General features: G+C 44.3%; 1 protein-coding gene across 1 annotated transcript in view; it reads left to right on the top strand.

The window, feature by feature from the left end:
- Positions 1-1,351: 1,351 nt before the first annotated feature.
- Positions 1,352-18,846, top strand: part of LOC147455123 (adenylate kinase 1, chloroplastic-like) — a 53,653-nt gene continuing 36,158 nt past the window's right edge. Inside the window, exons 1-2 of the mRNA XM_086513958.1 lie at positions 1,352-1,705; positions 2,018-2,158. Of these exons, the coding sequence (XP_086370084.1) occupies positions 1,403-1,705; positions 2,018-2,158 (444 nt within the window). The 5' untranslated portion in view covers positions 1,352-1,402. The remainder of the gene's footprint in view (positions 1,706-2,017; positions 2,159-18,846) is intronic.

Below are 18,846 nucleotides of genomic sequence, written 5' to 3'. Positions count from 1 at the left end.
ACCATAATGTGCATACATATGGATGAGCGACAGACAACGGAGTTGAGGAAGGTCCACAACATTCTTTGCAATCCGAGCTTCCAGGCCAGAAGCATGTTGAAGAGAAGGTGGGGGACATGGTGAGGTAGGCAAGCTTGGAGAGGGATGTGACGTTGGTGTGCCATGCCACTATAGGCAGTAGTTCTAGAACGGCATGAAAGTAGATCAAATCAGCTTAGTCTTGGATGCGGAGGAGGTAGATGTGTACCTAAATGGAGGTAGTGATTGGCCAGAATTGATTGAGAAGCTCTTGGAGACGTAGGCCAATGAAGTATTCAGGGTTGACAAACTCTATTCTATTCTAGCTTGCTTGGCTTGATTCTCATGCTGCAGTATTGCACTACCTTCCCATCACATAGAGAAAGAAGGGAAAATTAGACAGTACTACACTACCTTCTCATGCTGCAGTACTGCACTACCTTCCCATCCAAACAGTGGGCATCAAGCAAAATCCATGGAGGACAAGAATATGCTCTCACACATTCAGATGGAGAGACGCAAGCAATTGGTTGCTCTTATACAATTTCATGAAACCTTGTTACTGTGGCGTTCAGTAAATGCTGAGCGTGCTTATCAAGCTGGTTTTCGGAAGCCCGAAACATGCTCGTTTTTGCCTTTGAGTGCCCTCCCATCAAATATGAATGTGTAGCAATGCGGAAAAGACAACCGTTTTTGGCTTTGAGTAGACTCTCGTCACGCATTGAATGCTCTGCAAGGCGGAACATAGGATATGTCATGGCCCATGTGAGAGGAAAGCAAGCCCATGTCCCCTTACCATACCTCCCGTCTATGAAACACGCCGTGAACGAAGGCGCACATGAGTAGAGCAGCACGTGGAACAACACGCGAAAAAAAGACAATGCACCCTCCTTCACAAAAGGGGGCGCTTGCCTTCATCCACGCGCTGCAGAGGAGCCATACTTGCACCGACCTGCCTCGAAAAGGACGTGCAAATAATAAAACCCTAATCTTAACGCCGCTGCATCCACGTGCCACTCATCCTAGCTGTCGAAAATCAACGACTGCAAAATTGCATGATTTCTCCATGAGCCTCCCCATATATGGCCTCGTCACTATATGGCACGACTCTAGCCAGGGGGGATCTATGGTGCGAAAGAGAAGCGGGAATCACAATGCAATTTCAGTCTTTCGTCAACTTGGTGAACTAGGGGGTGAACTAAGGGTGAACTCGGGCCCCAAATTTGGGAGGGCGAGGCGGCTTTAATCTTAGCCGTCGGATCATGCAGTGAACTAGGGTGTGATCATGTGCCATGCCATATAGTGACGAGGAGGCCAAAAAAATACATGCCAATAGGCTAGCGAGGAAGGGACACGCAACTTGTTGTGCAAGGGAGGGTGCAAAATGCGGGCCACGGCAGCAGCAGCGCGCAGGCTGGTGTCGCACTCGCCGCTTTCTTCCTCCGCATTTAGGTCTCCGTGGGCGCGGCATGCCCATGCAGCGGCGCAGTCTGAACTATCAGAAACATGGAGTTCTACCCGTTCCCCCTCTTCCCGTACTGGTCCCCAATGGATCTTCCTCGGCTGTCCTGGTGTTGGTAAGGGTACCTACGCCAGTCGCCTTGCCAAGTTTCTAGGCGTCCCTCACATTGCCATGGGAGATCTCGTGAGACAAGAGCTCTCCGAACCCACTCCGTCGGGCTTGAAGGTTAGTTCCCTGTGTTTTCTCTGTGTTGACAGTTTTATGCTTGTGTTTGGTCACATAGCCGAATGCACATTGGATACTTAGATCTTCTGCGCTCACTGAAAAATAGGCTTTGCTGCATACTTCCCTTTTTATTGTGGTAAATTTTTTCTTTTGAGATTCTATGGTGTGCCCTTTCTTTATAGTGTTTGTGCTGGTTTTGGCTGACAATTGGGATGTCTGAGCAACTTTATATGAAAGACATTGATTCAATACATTGCTCGATTTCTATCACACGGAGGCATGTAGGCTTTAACATTAGTGTCTTTCTTGCAGCTTAAGCAGCTCATGAATGAGGGTAAACTCCTTCCTGATAATGTAATACTGGAGCTTCTAGCAAAAAGACTTGAAGCGGGAACTGTGGCAGGAGAGACTGGATTTATTCTTGACGGCTTTCCGCGCACAAGAAGTCAAGTGGTATTGTGGCTAGCATGATCTTGCTTCTCTTTTGAAGTTGTATAATCATGCTTTCTATTCTGTTGGGGTGCTGTTAACTCCTTGTTGTTAACTCCTTGGTGCTGGGTTACACTCTAGAGTCCTTTTATTTGACTTGAAAAACTGTCAAGGTATGGGGTTTGCATTCTTGAGTTTCCGGAACCACTAGTAGTTTTTTTATAAGTCTAGTATGTGAGGCAATTCATTTTTAATATAGCTTTCACGGGAATCACTCCAGATTCTCCTTCTCTCTAACCACTTTTATCTTTCTCTCTCTCACCTCCAATGCGTCTATTAGTTTGCATGGTCTCTCTCTCTCTCTCTCTCTCTCTCTCTCTCTCTCTCTTCATACACGTGCTGCAGAAGTTTTGTGTACCATAGAAGCCCTGTGACATGGGTGAGACAATTTACGATGAGATTGCTATGAAGGGTTGTCTTGTGTGTGGTGGTGCTTTGGTGGATCTGTATCCAAAAGAGATGACTTCACCTTTAGAATACCAATAAGCTGTGGAAGCCAGCCAACAGCATCCATGAACTCATGACGACACGCATGACGACACGAGAGGGAGAGAGAGAGAGATAGATAGATAGATAGATTTTATTATCGTCCTCGGAGGTCAAATATGACCTATGGGACCAAAGTTACATGTGATGTAGTATGTGTATGGCTGATGAGTGACTCTCGATGCTCCAAAATTGTAGTGATGAGAGTCGCAATGGAGAGTCCACACTTTGGCTGGGAGAGGAAAGTGTGTAGGTCTAAGTTATGGCTGAAAATGTGAGAGAAGCAAGTTCGGATGTGATCAAAAGCTGAGCACTCTAGTAGTGTGTGGTACTCAGACTCTCGAACTTGCAGTGAGTATAATGTGCACAATCGATTTGACTCTTCTCCATTGCCCCAACGCCCTATCTCGCATCGAAGGAAATGGGAGCTAAGCCGAATTGCTGCGATAGTGCGTATCGCGGACAAGGAAATAGGCTCAAGCATGTAAGTGTGAGTACGGTTTCCTCTCTCAGCGAAGAACATGGTTTTGTAGTTGGGGACAATATAGGTGGTGTAATGTATGAAGCGTGACCCACCGGATTTCTCCCAAGCCGTAATACATTGGCGTTGTAGAAAAGCTTCATTCACTTGAGAGTCAATTGAAGCATCATGTAGCAAGTGTAATGCATCCCATCTCCCAAACCACTTCTTTATGTCTTGCATCCATCCCGTGCTCAAGATCTTGCTTTTATGCGTCTTTTGAACTTTTTTGCTTGCTTCCCATGCAATTGTAGGAAGTCGATGTGAGGGGTTTTGACGCATCTTTATCATGTACTCCACAACCCTTTCCATGCCCATAACCTCAATTGGAAGAGATCCCGACTCAAGAAGTAAGAGCATATATGGTGTTTGTGTCTTAACTTGGAGAAAGTTTGTAAGAAAACGCTTTTGGACATTCTCAAACTCTTTCCAAGTAGACTTTGAGATGCTCCCGTCCTACACTTCAACTCCATAAAGAAGAACCGGTGTCACCAATGCATCAAAAAGATACTTCTTGAGAACCCAACACTTGATGTTTCCCGCATTACACATGTTCTCAAATGCATAATATGCTCTCTTTCCCGCTTTCAAACGACGCATAGCACATTCATGCCACTTGTGATTGGATGGAACCTCAAGGCCAAGGTACTTAAAGCTCTCAACAACTTCAAGCGTCTCGTTGTTGTACACAATGCATGGCTTCTCCTTATGGTTGGTTTTCACAAGCATAACCTTTGTTTTGGATTCATTTACAATCAGCCTACTATGCAAGCAAAAGTTCTCAAGGACAACCATAAGCTTTTGTGCATCTTCTATAGTGTGTGCTAGAAGCACTACATCATCTGCATACAACAAAAGCATGATTACCGCATTGCAAATAGTGACCTCTTCAATGCCTTCTTCTTGCATAAAGTCAAGTACCATTTGTTCCAATTGATCGATGGATAGACCAAAGAGAGTTGGTGACAATGGACATCCTTGTTTAACCCCAATAGTGCTTACAAAAATTTCTGAAATTTCTCTTCCCATGCGCAATTGACAAATCACCTTCTCATAGATTCGAGAAACCGCAAGCTTTCTTAAAGTCCACAAAACAACAATACAATCGCTTGCCTTTCAACCGACTTTCCTCCATGAGAACATGAAGAGTGACAAGATGATCAATGGTGCTATGGCATCGACGAAAACTCGCTTGTCCCTTTGCACGCTTGTCATTCTCTTCAGCCCAATCACTCAATTTCATCTCCATTATGCAACGCACCCAAACAACTTTGCCATAAGAGACCCAATCATTATAGTCCGGTAGTTGCTTACATTCTTTACATCCCCTCCTTTATGCGAAGGCTTAACCCAATTAGTACTCCAATCATAAGGCATACCATGTTGAAGTGCAAGGTTGAACATATCACACATCCAATTACTTCCCATCTTCTTCTCTTCTTTTGAATCAATGCCTTGTATGTATGCAAATGACTTTGATAGTTGTCTTTGTCCATAGTTGCATCAAGCTTTATCAAGGACTTTTGAGCATCTTGACATTCTTTATCAAACCACCTTTTGCGTGATCTATCTTTGTTGATACCATGGAGATGCTTTATGGCAAAGCATTCTTCCGCACAAGAACAAATAGCTTTCTTGAAAGCTTCACATTTAGTTTCCAATGGTACATCACATTGAAGCTTTGTCATCCATAATTTTTGCTCAACCATTTCAATGTACATTGGTGCCCGTTTGAAATCCATACATAGTGATAACTTCTCTTTCCTTTGGCTGAGATTATCATGCTTAGTTGCTTCTCCACATGAAAGGTCAATACATAAGGTGCGATGGTCGGATTCCGGGATCCATTGACCAAACATAAAACTCTTTATGCGATACATGATGGCTTCGGAGAGTAGCATATAGTCAATCACACTATCCCCATTATGTCTCCTACATGTAAATCCATTGGTTCCACTCCACAAAGATACACCGTTGGCAATGAGCATACCCGTGCTATTATACATGTGTAAAAGTAACTTTCCATAGTGATCCGGCTCTTTCTCATTCATTGAAGTACGATCATACAAGTGAACTTCCTCCAACTCCCTTGAAATGTATGACATATCAAATTGTTGAGTATCATGTTGCAATGTTTTTGTGCGAGCATTCATATCCCCAAATACAATAACATCACCTTCACCTTTGAAATAAGCAATGTCCTCTTCCAAATCAGAAAATGGTTGATCTCTATCCATGCAAGCATAAAAGGGAGAATCATGATGAGGAATGTAGCAACCGGCTACAAAAATGGGTGCTCTTTTTGGTGTCATAATTTTCAGCCATACATAACGTTTGTACTTGTCATCTTTCACAATTGATACAAAATCTTCCAATCCTTTCTTAACCATACATGCTAACCCTCCTTGTCCTCTTCGTTGCTTGAGATTCTTTGACCACATCAATGAATGTACATTGTAATCCTCCAAGCCGTTAATCCTTTGTGTATCATGCTCCCAAGTTTCAACAAGAAGTACAACATCGGCTTTGCTTGTTAGTTCATCAATGCCAAGCCCCGCATTCCATGGGTATCCATTACAATTCCAAAAGCATATTTTCAATTGTAACTCGGTCTCATAGGTCACGCATCCCTATTTGCTTGAGAGACTTGCCTCTTCCTTGGGCACATTTTCTTCATGAGAGATCTCCTTGTTTTTATTATTCTTTTCCTCATATGCCTTGCGACGCATGTTTTGTTGCTTAATAGTGCGATCTTCACACAAAACATTTTGTATCCCTCAAATAGATCCAACTATTATCAAGGATAATCTTTCGCTGGTCTCATCCGTCATGGTGCATACAATTGGCCGTTCTCCCGAGCGAGGAGCTCCTTGCTTCCCCACTCTATGTGCTCCATAGACCATAACTCCGGACATGCCAAAGTGGGTTTTGAAGAAATCTTCAATAACAATGGCAAGAGAAAGAGGTGTCTCTAACTTCTCTTCGGGAATTCCACGAATAACAATGTTCTTGGAACGTCGCTCCCGTTCCTTCAACTCCTCCACATCCACATTCTCAACATTCTTTGTTTGAACCATAGCTTGCATGAGTGAGGAATTAGAAACCTCATTGCTACCACATACATCAGCCCAAGACTTGTTTGTGCATACATTTTTCATGTTGCATACATCCCGGCTCATAGTGTCAAATTTCTCCTCTTTCAATACATGGTCATGCTCTACTTTGCTCATCCGCTCCTTCAAAGCATTCAAGTCCACAAAAGAGCGTTTACATTCCTTGACTTGCTCTTCAAGTTGCATCAAACGTGTTGTTTGCATCTCAAGTGTCCTCTTGAGATTCTCATTCTCAACCACAAGTACCCTTAGTGTGCCATTCTCCATTGCAAGTGCTCGTAAGTCTTCGCCTTGTTTGTTTACGGTCTCTTGCAATGATACTAAGTACGCCATGATCATGGTTTCCGATGTCGTTGGTTGGGTGGTTGTGTTGCTATCTCCACACTTAAGAGATTTTGGATCATTTTCCACAATGGTTGTGGACCTTGTTGAAGAAGAACCATTGCGAGTGCTGGAAGACATTGTATGTAAAATAGGAGATGAGAATCAATTTTGTTGAAACTGTTCACTTCGGAAATGCTGCTACAGAAACGCCTTCCATAACTCTGAAAATTTTTGTCTTTACATCAATGCGTAGAGGACTTCGTGCTCTTCGATTGAGGCTATAGATCACCCAAATCGGAGTTCGGATGAAGAAGTTATGATCAAAAGAGTGGACTGTTGTCTACTAGGTCAAAAAACGGCTGCGTTTTTTGAGAGAGAGAGAGAGAGAGAGAGAGAGAGAGAGAGAGAGAGAGAGAGAGAGAGGCTCGATGAGGACGCAAGGAGGTATATTAAGCTGCGGTGCATAGGCAAAGGAGGGAGGAAGTCGTGAGGTATGGGGCACAATAGGAGATGGAGGCTATGGAGCACCAAGAATGCGAGAGCAGGAGGAGAGAGGGAGAGTTCAGACGACGAGGGTACATGCAGCAAGGGAGAGGAGGAGCGATGGAAGCTTTGTGTTAATGGATTTAATCTTATGTGGAGCCAGAGAAGGTGGTTAGAATTTTTGAAAGGGAAAGAGCAGGAGTATCTCCCTAGGAGAATCAAGGGAGATTCTCCTGCGTAGTTGTGTAAATGAAATAACCCGTCGCCATTTTTGTAAAGCAAAGAACCCGCCGCCGAAGAAAACTGCAGTCATGCTCAGTGTGCATGGAGAATTGCATGCGACGTGGTGGGCGACTTGCATGCGGCAGTTCTTTTAAGGTCGTGGCAACTAACACTTCGTCGCACAATCATTAGTTTGATAGTTTTTTATAAGTCTACAAGTGTAGGAAGCCATTAGTTTAGTAGTTTCTACGAGTCTACTAGTGTGTATATATATTGTGTATCCTTTCTTTAGTTAAGTAGTTTTTATGACCAGAAAAATTCTAGTCTTCTATAAAGACTATGCATGCAATGTAGATGAACATATAGACGGAGTGCCAAACCGTTCATCAAACACACGCAAACAATGGAATCAAAACTTGTCTTTCTGATCTAAATCTATCAACTGTGGCAAATCACAATGGAAATGCCGATGCTTGATGCTCAATCCTTCTTGTGCTCTTTCAGATACTGTGTCATGCCAAGGAAGAGACATGGAATGTGAATTCCTTGAATGCAAACATTTCATCTTTTGATGAGTAATCCACATACATCTATGCTCATTCATGAGTGAATTGTGTTCATCGTGCAATATGTCATGCTTATGAAAAAGGATCACATAAGGAAGTTGACTAAAATACAAGAAACCATCACAAATGAAACACCCGAACAATGCGTGCTAACTAATCATGCGAACACATATTACTTACTCTTGAGGTTCTTGGGACCTCGACTCGAGAGCCAAGATTGGTTCTTGGTGATTGATCGAATCTGCAATGAGGTTAGCTTCACTAGAAAAAGCATCAACTAAACCATCATCCTTCTGAACAATCACATCTTTATCCTGCAAATCATCATGCTTATCATTATCATGCAATTCATCATGCTCGTGAATAATCACATGTTGATTATGCAAATCATGCGTGTCGTGCTTTGGAGAAGAAAAGACTGAGAGAGTCTCCTCCTCTTGATTCTTTTCAATCGGTGCCTGCACATTAGAAAATAGTAGGACCAACTGTTGCATGCGTTGGGCACTCTGCGCTTCACGCTCCTTGCGCTCGTGATCTAATTTTGCTATTCTTTCTTCAGCCGCCAAGCGTGCTTGCTCGCGCTCACGCGCTAAGGTTGCCATTCTTTCTTTGTGTTCACGCTCTATGGCTGCCATTCTTTCTGCTTTTCTTTCCTCGCGCTCGCGCTCCAAGGCGGCGCGTTGCGCTTCTTGTCGTTACTTCCTGTCCATCATCAACTTGACCAAAGCCTCCATAGGATTTGGTGCAATCCTTGGCGTAGATGGGAAAAGGGGAGGGTCAGAAAAACCTCCTGGTGAGGAAAAATTCTTCTTTGCCACTCCAAGCTCGCCACTTCCATGCGAAGTATCCATTCCGCTTCGGGTCGCTTCGGGTGATGACCATACATTGAAGTCTTGGGTTCTTAAGTTCACGAGGAACTTGGGTCTTGTGGTTCTTGGGTTCTTGAGGGTCGTCTTTAGCTTGCAATCTGTGTTAGAGAAGAATCTTCTCTTACCTGAGCTCGTCTCTTTCCCGCGGGCGCACCCCTTGGCGGCCTTGCACTTACACCAATTTTGCTTTTTCCCACCTCACGTCGATTGGCGGGCCGATAAGTGCACGGTTCGCTCTCAATGAGTAATCAAGAGAAACAAGGGGAGGCTGAAGAAGACCTTCTTTTTTGGGTTTCCTGTCACTCTTCAAAAACACGATTAGGAATCTACACGCCCAAGTGGACTTGGGTTATGTGCGACCGCAACAAGCAAAAAGAAAATCTGTGGTTCTTTCCTTGAGTGATATAGAAGAGTGCCAAAGCTCTGATACCAATGTAAGGTGCAGCGGATGTGAATGTTGAACCTTGCTCAAGATGAGTGCTCCGAGCTGTGCTCAAGGTTCCTTTTACTTACGGAAGGGAGAGCCTTCCGTTCCTTTAGTGAGAGAGTGCAAATGATCACAAACAAAGTGGCAAACACTGTGAATGAAGGTGCTGAGACTGAGAGATAGAGAGAGAAGAATACGACACCAGAATGCTGTCAATCCCTCCTCTGAAGGCCCCACTCTCTATGACGAGAGTGGTCTTTTATTGATTTCACAAATCTCTACAATGCAATGGACTTGCCAACGATGTCGATGACGACGAGACGGGCTGAAATCTGAAAATGTTAATGGCTGAAATCTGCAAATCTTGTATCTGTTGAATTTTGACTCTATGTCAGTGACGATGGCGATGACGACACGTTGAAAACGCAGATGCTGAAATCTGCGTTTTTCGGGCTAAATCTGCAAACGCGGGTTGATCTGACCTTGCGGCGAGGATCTGCTGCGGGAAGGTGAGATCTGCGAGGTTTGGGGGCTAATCCGGGGAGTCTGTATGCTGAAAACTGAAAACGCTGATGCTCTCTGTTGACTTGTCACCGAGAATCTGCAAAACGCCGAGATGCTCTGCAAGTTACAAAAACGCTAGGATGGATCTGCTGTCTGTAAAAACGCTAGGCTGATCTGTTGATCTGCTAACGCTAGGGCTGATCTGTGGCGGGGGAAATGATGCGGTGAAGATTTGCTATCTCCAGGGTCATGTCGCGATGTCGCAACGTTGAAATCTGCAAAAACGCTAGAGCTTGGGGCTGATCCAAAAACGCTAGGGCAGATTTGGTGTCTGTTGGGGGGTCTTGCTGAGAAGGTGCACTGTCGGACGTCGGGTCCTCGTTGCCTTTTCTACCAGAGAGTGCTAGCGCTAGCTTTTCTTATACACTGACTGAGTCAATTTGCCCTACCCAGTTTCCAAACTAAGTCACTTATTAATAATAAGTGAAAAATGGCTAAAATAGGGAAAATAGGTCTATGCACTGTAAAAACGCTCCTGATGGATTATGATGGTAATCTGATGATTATGCTGTGTGCAACCAGAGGAAATGCAACTATTCTAAGTGTCTGGACATGCACGGTCTGCAAACAGACTCACAAAGGTGCCAGAACACTTCCTAAGCTAACTGAACTAAACTTAACTGAACCCATGTCATGTAGTAGCTTGTCCACATACACATAGGGTTAGATGTGCACGTGACGTCTCTTTGTAATTACGCCAGGTATTACAAGACGTCTTAACATTCTCACCCCCTTAACATAGATCATTGTTCTCAATGATCAATTTGAAGGGTACAATTGGAAAGGAAAAATATTCTAGCAAAATGCCAAAATAAGCAAGAATTAGTTAGGGTCAACGTACCATTTACTAGATCGGTTTCTTGTTTAAAGTTGGACCTCATATTGCCCCTTGCAATATCTACCAACTATATTGCTACAGCGAGGACACTAATGAATGAGTAGTCACCTCATCAGAGATCATAGCTTTTTCTATATGAAGATTTTTTGAATGATCGTAAGGGTCCTGATGTCTGGAGTATTTGTTAGTCTATGACTTTCTGTGGAGTGGAAAAGTTTGTTACTACTGTCTCCACCCCTCAAAAGATGCCTTGTTCGCTATGATTGCTAAAGCTTGAACTTTTGCTTAGCACTTGACAGATGTGTCCCATGCCACACTAAAGCAATGCTCTCAGTGAAGTGAACTCAGCTCTCAAAGATCTCGGTGTGCTTGACCAAAACAAGGAAAATAATAATCCAACGAAAATTCTTATTCAATTGCATAGATACTCGACTATTGCGTCCCATACCACATTGTAAAGCAATCCATGTAGCTAAGTGAACTTGTCTTTCAATAATAGTGGTCTACTTGGTCAAATCACAAAAATGGTGTCATCGCACGAATCTCAATGACTTATTTACTGTATTGAGCTTGTATCCTTTTACTTTTCTTAGACAACTGTGGTCTAGATGAAGAGTCAAACAAAGTTGCTCTATCATCATTATAAAATATACTCTATATGCAAAGACCATGACTCAGTAGGGTCTCCCAAAGTCTGTTTCTATATGATTTTCTTGTTTCTTAGCTATCCTTGCCCATGTACTTCCTTGGCTAACTTCAAAGGAGAACTCTATTAAATGAAACTAATAAAACTCCATTATTTACTTTTCTATGCATATGTGCCTTTACTCGAGACCTCTTGTCCCACATGAGAGTGTAACGAGTTGATATGAAATTGGCCATTCACCTTTCCTTTTTAAAGAGTTGTGACTGTAGATATCGTGCACTAAACTCTTACTCGAGTCAATGACTTTGTGGAACTTTTAAGAAAGAAACCTAAGAACTGAAGAGGTTGGAGATCGGTTTATGGTATGAATTGTTGTCGCAACTGCCTCTTCCTATAAAGACTTTGGCAAGTCTTGATGCTCAAGCTTGGTCCGTGCCATTTCTACCACTGTCCTATTCTTTCGCTCCACAACTCCATTCTCTAAAGGTTATCCGGTATTCGCAAGCTCTCACTTGATGCCATGGTCCGCACAAAATTGAATAAAAGCATTGGAGGTGAACTCCCCGCCTTTGTCCGATCGAACAGTCTTCGACATTTGATTGCTTTCCTTCTCCTCAAGAGAATGCCAATTGTTGAAGAGGCCAAATGCCTCTTAATTGTGTTGTAGAAAGTATACCCAAGTAAAGCGATTGAATTCATCCAACAGTACCATGAAATAGAGAGCTTGCCGAGGGAAGGGGTCTTCATAGGTCCGATGTGAACCAACTCCCGAACGGCAATGGCTCGGCGGGTAGTAGCCTCTGAGTAGATTGTCGATGTTGCTTCCCACGAATGCAAGTAATGCATTTCCCATGCTTACTCCCACATCCCATAAGCTTGTAAGCATTTGCTCACGGAAAGCATCATTGTTCAAATGACCAAATCTGTAATGCCAAAGATTACTTGTAGGTATCTGTGTGGCTGAAGAAAGAGCATGGAGCTTGTAGAGTCCGTTCTCCACTGAGCCCCCTCTGACCTCCTGGCCGGATTGCCAATCCCAAATAGATACCGCATCCTTTGTAAAAATCACCTCCATGCCAAGCTTGCACACCTCATGCACACTGCACAGACATAAGATGAAAACCTAGCTTTGGAGCATAAAGTACCTTGGAGGTATGCATACCTCCTTTGCCATCGGTTATCAACTCCATAGATCCCTCGTTGTGAAAAGGAATTTCAGATTTATTTCCAATGAAGATGGTACCACATCGTCGTTGCATGTTGGACAAAAGATTCTTTGAAGGTGTCATGTGTCGAGAGGCACCACTATCCAGAATCCAATCACGATCATCTCGACTTGCAAGAGTCGACACAACCTCCGATGTCCCTGGAGAGTCCTGAGAGGGGAGAATCTCCAAATGAACAAAGGCTTGTGACTCCAACACTACCACCGAAGAAGTCAAAGCATCTTCAACTTGCTTTGGACACTTCCTCCAATAATGTCTCCTGAGTCCTCTCACCACAATTGTTGCAATGCGGTCCCGCCTTCAAGGCTTCCTTCTCGGCATCACTCTTCTCGTCTTTGGTGTTGTTACTTTTCTTCTTACCCTTCTGCTTCTTGTTGTTGGAAGAACCAATCAAGGCTTGGGAGCGTGAATTCTCCTCCGTATTGAACCGCTCCTCTTGGTTCAATACCATTGGAACAATCTCGTCCCAAGAGATGGTATTCAACCGGCCACTCGTAATCAATGAAGAATAGAAGTTGGTGTAGCAAGGAGGCAATTGGGCCAAAGGCTTGATGGTCATATCCTTTAAACTGATGAGCTTTCCCTTATGAATTTTCTCTTGTTGAAGCTCCTGCATCTTGTTGATGTGATTCTGCATTGAAGATTTCTTCGCATCCAAGGTCCTCAACTGCACCTCAAGGGCTATCCGCTTCATTGGAGAAACTCCATCATAAAGTGAAGAAAGTTGATCCCAATCCAACTTCGCATCTTTCATCAATCATATGTGGCTAGTAAATGGTGGTGTACTGTTGAGGATAATGAAAGAGTGGGTTCGAGCATTGACACACTCCCATAACTTTGCATCCGCAGGGTCCTTTGGCTTTTGAAAGTTGCTTGAGACAAAATCTCCAAGCTCGTAAGAGTGAAAGATCGCCATCATGGTAGCTTTCCAAATGGCATAGGTGTCTCCATTCAATTATTGATCCGAGAGAAAAGTAGAAAGGGCAGGTATCTTGATTGGTTGATCACCTACGCCCGAGTAGAATTGAGACCAATCTCCCCACTCCTCGTTGATGGGTGGTTCACCACCACCGCCGGTAGCATCCCTATGATGTACTTCATCATGGATTGAATTCATGTCGTAATCATCACTCCTCTCGATGGTGTTGGAGAACTTGGGCATGTGATGAGGATTGGTTGAGGTTGAAGTGAGAAAATTTGTTAAATCTGCCACTACAGCCGAAATCAACCCCAAATGAGTGAAAGGTGCAAGAAAAACAACAAACCGTCTCTTTTTGTCACAGAAATTCGACACCAAAAACTTGCACAAATCACCGATCTGATTCAAGAGCACGCCCGTGGCTCTAATACCATGTCAAAGGTGCAACGAAAAAGGGTGAATTGGTGATGAACTTGTTTGCAACCGCGAGCAAACCTCCTCTCCATACCGGGCAGCCAATAGATCTCGGATCTATCGCAATGGATCTCCTTGTCGTCAAGCTCTTAACGCGTACCGCCCATTGAACGAGCACGGGAACTCACTCTAGGCAATCTCACACCGAGAGGGTGTGCACACGGCAAGGGAGAGGTAGCGTTGCACATAGACAAAAAGCTAGCAATGAGAAAACGATAGAGAGCGAGTGTGCCCAAACGCTGAAGCTTTGCAATGATCACAACGCATGCCAAGAGTACAAGGGGAGGGTTTTTATATATATGCAGGTCTTAGATTTACCCTACCTATTCAAAACCCCATGATCCTGATAAATGGCTAATAAATGCTAATAAATAGGTAAACTGTCACCAGGAGGTGTATTTTTCTTGTTGCCTTCCGTAAATAAGTACTAGATATTTTTATTTATTTTTTACTTGTTTTTCCCGGAACCCTTGAAAAGGTGCAAGTGGACATTGCATGGCCAATGTGAAACGGCTGCGGCCGAATAGGTTTCTCACAGCGGGAGTCTAGGTCGGTCAGTCTGGGACTGGTCGGGCCTGTTAGCATTGAATTCTAATGAGTATGGAAGCCTGTGTGCGCCAAATGAAGTCTGGGCCACTCGGAAAGTCACTTATAACTTTATAAGTCAGTGGGAACTAGAAAATTAACTCAAAAGGGGCAAACTGGACACATGGCGGCTTTTGGGGAGTTTGCTACTTCCAGCTGAAGAGGGGGCGCCCAATTTGAGAGAGGAGGCTGATTTTTGATCACAAGTGAGCTACAGTGTGTGTGTGAGTAGTGGGTGCAGGTCTAAAGCTTTAATGGAAAGCTTGCCTTCTCCTCTGTCTCATGTAGCGCGATGATTTGCTCTCGTGCATCTCTCTCTCCCCTTTGGCACATATGGTAATGCCCCACTAGTTGGGCTACTCAAATGAACATGTACAGTTCTGGGGGTTTATGCGCGTTTGCCAAGGCAAGAGCCTTCTGAACAGGAACCGGATTAGCTAATTGCTAATCCCCCAGAGGTACGCACAATTCCATCGCGAAAGATTGCGAGTTCGGAGAGTTTTCTCGCGTGAAAGCTCGTCCAATTCACAGGGGAACTGTCCCATTGCATGCGGGAGCCCTTGGGACACGCGTAGGCGTGTTCGCTCCGCTAAAAACGATCCGAAACAGCGAATTACAGCCTGCTGTGTTTTTCTGCAGGTTTAGGGTTTCACACCTAAACTGCAAGGGAACCTCGGGGGAGCCTCGTGAGAGCCTTGGGATGCGTGTACAGGCTTTTGGGCACCCGGCAGTGAAAAACAGGGAATTACAGCCTGCTGAATTTCTGTGTTAGCTCACTAGAAAGCTTCCAGATAGCGAGGGAATCCGTCCTAGACAGGTGCTTTTGACCTACAGGGGGTTTTTGCGTCGTTATGTTGCCAAAATCAGGTGGAAAACCTGCGTTTTCAGCCCTCGCCAGGTATGGACAGCTTTGTGAAAGCTTGTGCGAAGTGGTCGGATCGTCTACTTTAATTTGAATAAAGAAATACCGAAAGGGGCGCCAGTCTTTGGGGCCTACAAGGTGTGGGTCTTGTGTGCACAGTGACATTCTAGTCGTTGGACGCAACTGTATGTCTCTTCCCTTCTCAGTGCTCTGTGTAAAGTTAACAGGTAATTGAAATAGTACCGCCCTCTACGTTGTACAGGTCGGTTATATGGTCCCATCGACGGGATAGTCACTTTTTCTTCAAAAAGTGCAGCGTGGATTGTTGTGGGTGAAAGCAACACAGAGCTTGTCGATATGGCAGAGAAGAGAGACCAAGTACCTGAAGAGGGATCTTCCTCACATGGCACAGAGAAAATTCCATCAACTCTTCAAGAAGAGGACAGGTTGTTTAGAACTCAACTGCGTTGCTCCATGGACATGTTTCAGCAGTTGGCTAACAACCCAAGGATGCAGGAGTTCTTACAGGCTCCCACATAGGGTTTTCAGCCTCCTACACAGGGCATGCCTGAGCCGTTGCAGGAAAAGGAGATTTCCAATGCGCAGAGAACTCATGATGCTCGATGGAAACCCCATGTGGTTGAGCAACTAGCGGTGTCCAATGATCCAAAGCAACTTGCTTTAGCTGGACAGGAACCGTTTTTGAATGGTCAAGGGAGCAATGAACAGGCTATGCTTCAGACCCTTCCATTACCTAATACTTATCCTGGTTATTTTGGAGGTGGTTCAGTGTTTCAAGCTATGGCTGGACCTTCCACAGGTTATATGCCAGGGAATGTGTTCGGGACAATGCAAACAGGCATGGGTAACCCTATGTACGCGAACATGGGTGTCCAACCAGGTTTTCAGGGTGCCTATAGCCAAGTTTCGAGTGCCTGGAACACAATTTGGTATGGCTGGTTTTTCGTAGCCATACGTACAAAATGCAGATATGACAGGGAAAACAATTGATGCGAGTGCTGGAATGAACACTCATGGAGCACCACTGTTACAGGCACCTGTTTATGATAATGTGGCTCCTTTGAGTTAGCTTAAGGATTACAAGGAAGGTGGGCAGGGAGTGAAGTTTGAAACTTTCAGAGGAACTGAAGACCAATTGAAGGCTTTGACCTTCATACAGCAGTTCGATGCAGCTTATGCTGGAGGAAACTTCACTGAATCTTCGAAGATACGCAAGGCTGCCACTTTCTTGAAAGGGAATGCGCTTCAATGGTGGACCGCATTGTTGAACCAGGGTCAAGCCCCAACAACGTGGGTCCAATTCAAACAGCTTTTTGCGCCTGCATGGCTGACAAACACTTTTGAAGTGGATGTGATGACAGAATGGCACGAGTTGAATGCTAAACAGTGTGCGAATCTGGAAGAGTACAATAAACAGTTTTGGGCCGCACTGTTGCCAGTCACCTCTTACAGGTTTGTGCCATTGTCAGAACAGATTGAGAAGTACTGTTGCGGATTGCCCAAGAGAATCAGGGACTACTGCACAAAGACTACTGTCATGAATATGTTTCAGTTGATAGAGAATGCAAGAGTGGCCAACAATCTGTCGAAGGGAGATTCCGATGGATTTAATAGCCACAAGAAAGGGTCCCAGGGCAAACAGTTTTCAACCAAGGGCAATGTTGCAGCAAAGCCTTCTGAGCCTCCCACAAAGAAGCCCTCCACTGAAGAAGGTGATACGTCCAAGAAGTAGTCTAAGTCTTCTTCGGGACGAGGACAAGAACAAAAGAGACATTTTTCTGGCAAAACTTTTGAAGAACGGAAAGCTCTTAGGGAGGCCAAGAAATGCTACATTTGTGAACAAGAAGGACATTTTGCGAATGAATGCCCACAGAAGAAGTCACAGGATAAGGATGACAAGTCAGACCATAAAGGGAAGAAGCCAAAGCCAAGTGCAGGACTTGTTCCAGATTTTGTTGGAGACCAGCCAAACATAGATGCCACGGAGCTGTGCAGAGCTTGGGGCAAAGTTAGGGACCAGACAGTGCTGGTTTTCTTTGATCCAGGAGCCTGTGCAAATTTCATATCACCAGAATTGGCATCAAAGTTGGGCATTCGTGCAGAGGAGATGGGTATGACAGGGGAAGCAGGTTTGGCATGCCCAGGTCATTCAGAGCCCGTTACTCCCATTTTGGGGAAGCTTCGTCTGCACATTCAGAGCTATGTGGATGCGGAAGAATTTCATATTATGCCACTTGAGGGCTGTGATGTGTTACCGGGTATCCCATGGTGTTACATGTTGCATGCTATGGTGGATACTTACAACAAAAAGATTACCCTTGTACATAGAGGAAAGACTCATGTCCTTGATGTAAAGCTTAAAGGCGAGTCTGTTCCAGTTGTTTCTGCTTCTGCTATTTCATCCGTAATAAAGAATCATCTTTCTGCATACTTGATCTTTGCAAAATAAGTACCTCAAGTTGTATCTAATTTGTCTACCTTAGATAAAGACAGGTCAACTTTTTTGAGTGGTTTCAGTGATTGTTTTTCAGACTCTTTGCCAGGGGAGTTACCTCTTGAGAGACCTGAGGATCATACTATAGATCTTGTGCCAGGTTCTAGTCCACCGAATAGACCACCATACAGGGTTAGTGCAGCCCAACAGAAAGAGATTATGAGTCAGGTCAACGAGCTTTTAGAGAAGGGGCTGATTCAGCCCAGTTCATCCCCTTTTTGTTCGCCTGTACTCTTAGTGCAGAAGAAGGATGGTTCATGGCGCATGTGCATTGACTATTGCGCCTTGAATAAGAATACCATCAAGAACAGGTTCCCCATACCGAGGATAGATGACATTCTTGATCGGCTTGAATGAGCGTCATTGTTTACAAGGATAGACCTAAAGAGTGGCAACCATTAGATACGCATTAGGCCAGAAGAAGTCCATAAGACTGCGTTCAGGACAACATTTGGTCTCTATGAGTTTCTTGTCATGCCATTTGGTCTCACAAATGCTCCTGCCACGTTTAATAGAATGATGGACATAATTTTTAGACCACATAGAAACTTCGTGGGTACCTTCTTTGATGACATGATTGTCTATTCGAAGTCTGAAGAGGAGCATAGGGATCACTTGACTGCAGTTTTCAATGAGTTACGTAAGAACAGACTACTCATTAATGCGAAGAAGAGTGAATTCTTTTTGCAAGAGATTCACTTCCTTGGGCACATTGTTTCAAAGGATGGGGTACGCATGGATCCCGCTAAAGTGGAAGCAATTAGATCATGGCCAGACTTGAAGTCCGTACATGACATTCGAAGCTTTCTAGGCTTATGTTCCTACTACAGAAGGTTCATCCGAAATTTTGCTGAGATTGCTTCTCCACTCCATGCACTAGAAGGAAAAGGAGTTACTTTCAAGTGGACAGCCAAGGAAATTTTAGCGTTCAAACACTTGAAAGAGAAGTTGACTTCAGATTCGGTAATCATTTTGCCAGATCTTTCGAAACCTTTTGTGGTTCAGTGTGATGC

Source organism: Adiantum capillus-veneris, chromosome 6 (genome assembly GCF_014529385.1).
Source record: "Adiantum capillus-veneris isolate H3 chromosome 6, ASM1452938v2, whole genome shotgun sequence".
Lineage (NCBI taxonomy): Eukaryota > Viridiplantae > Streptophyta > Polypodiopsida > Polypodiales > Pteridaceae > Adiantum > Adiantum capillus-veneris.
This window is presented reverse-complemented; position numbering and strand designations above follow the sequence as displayed.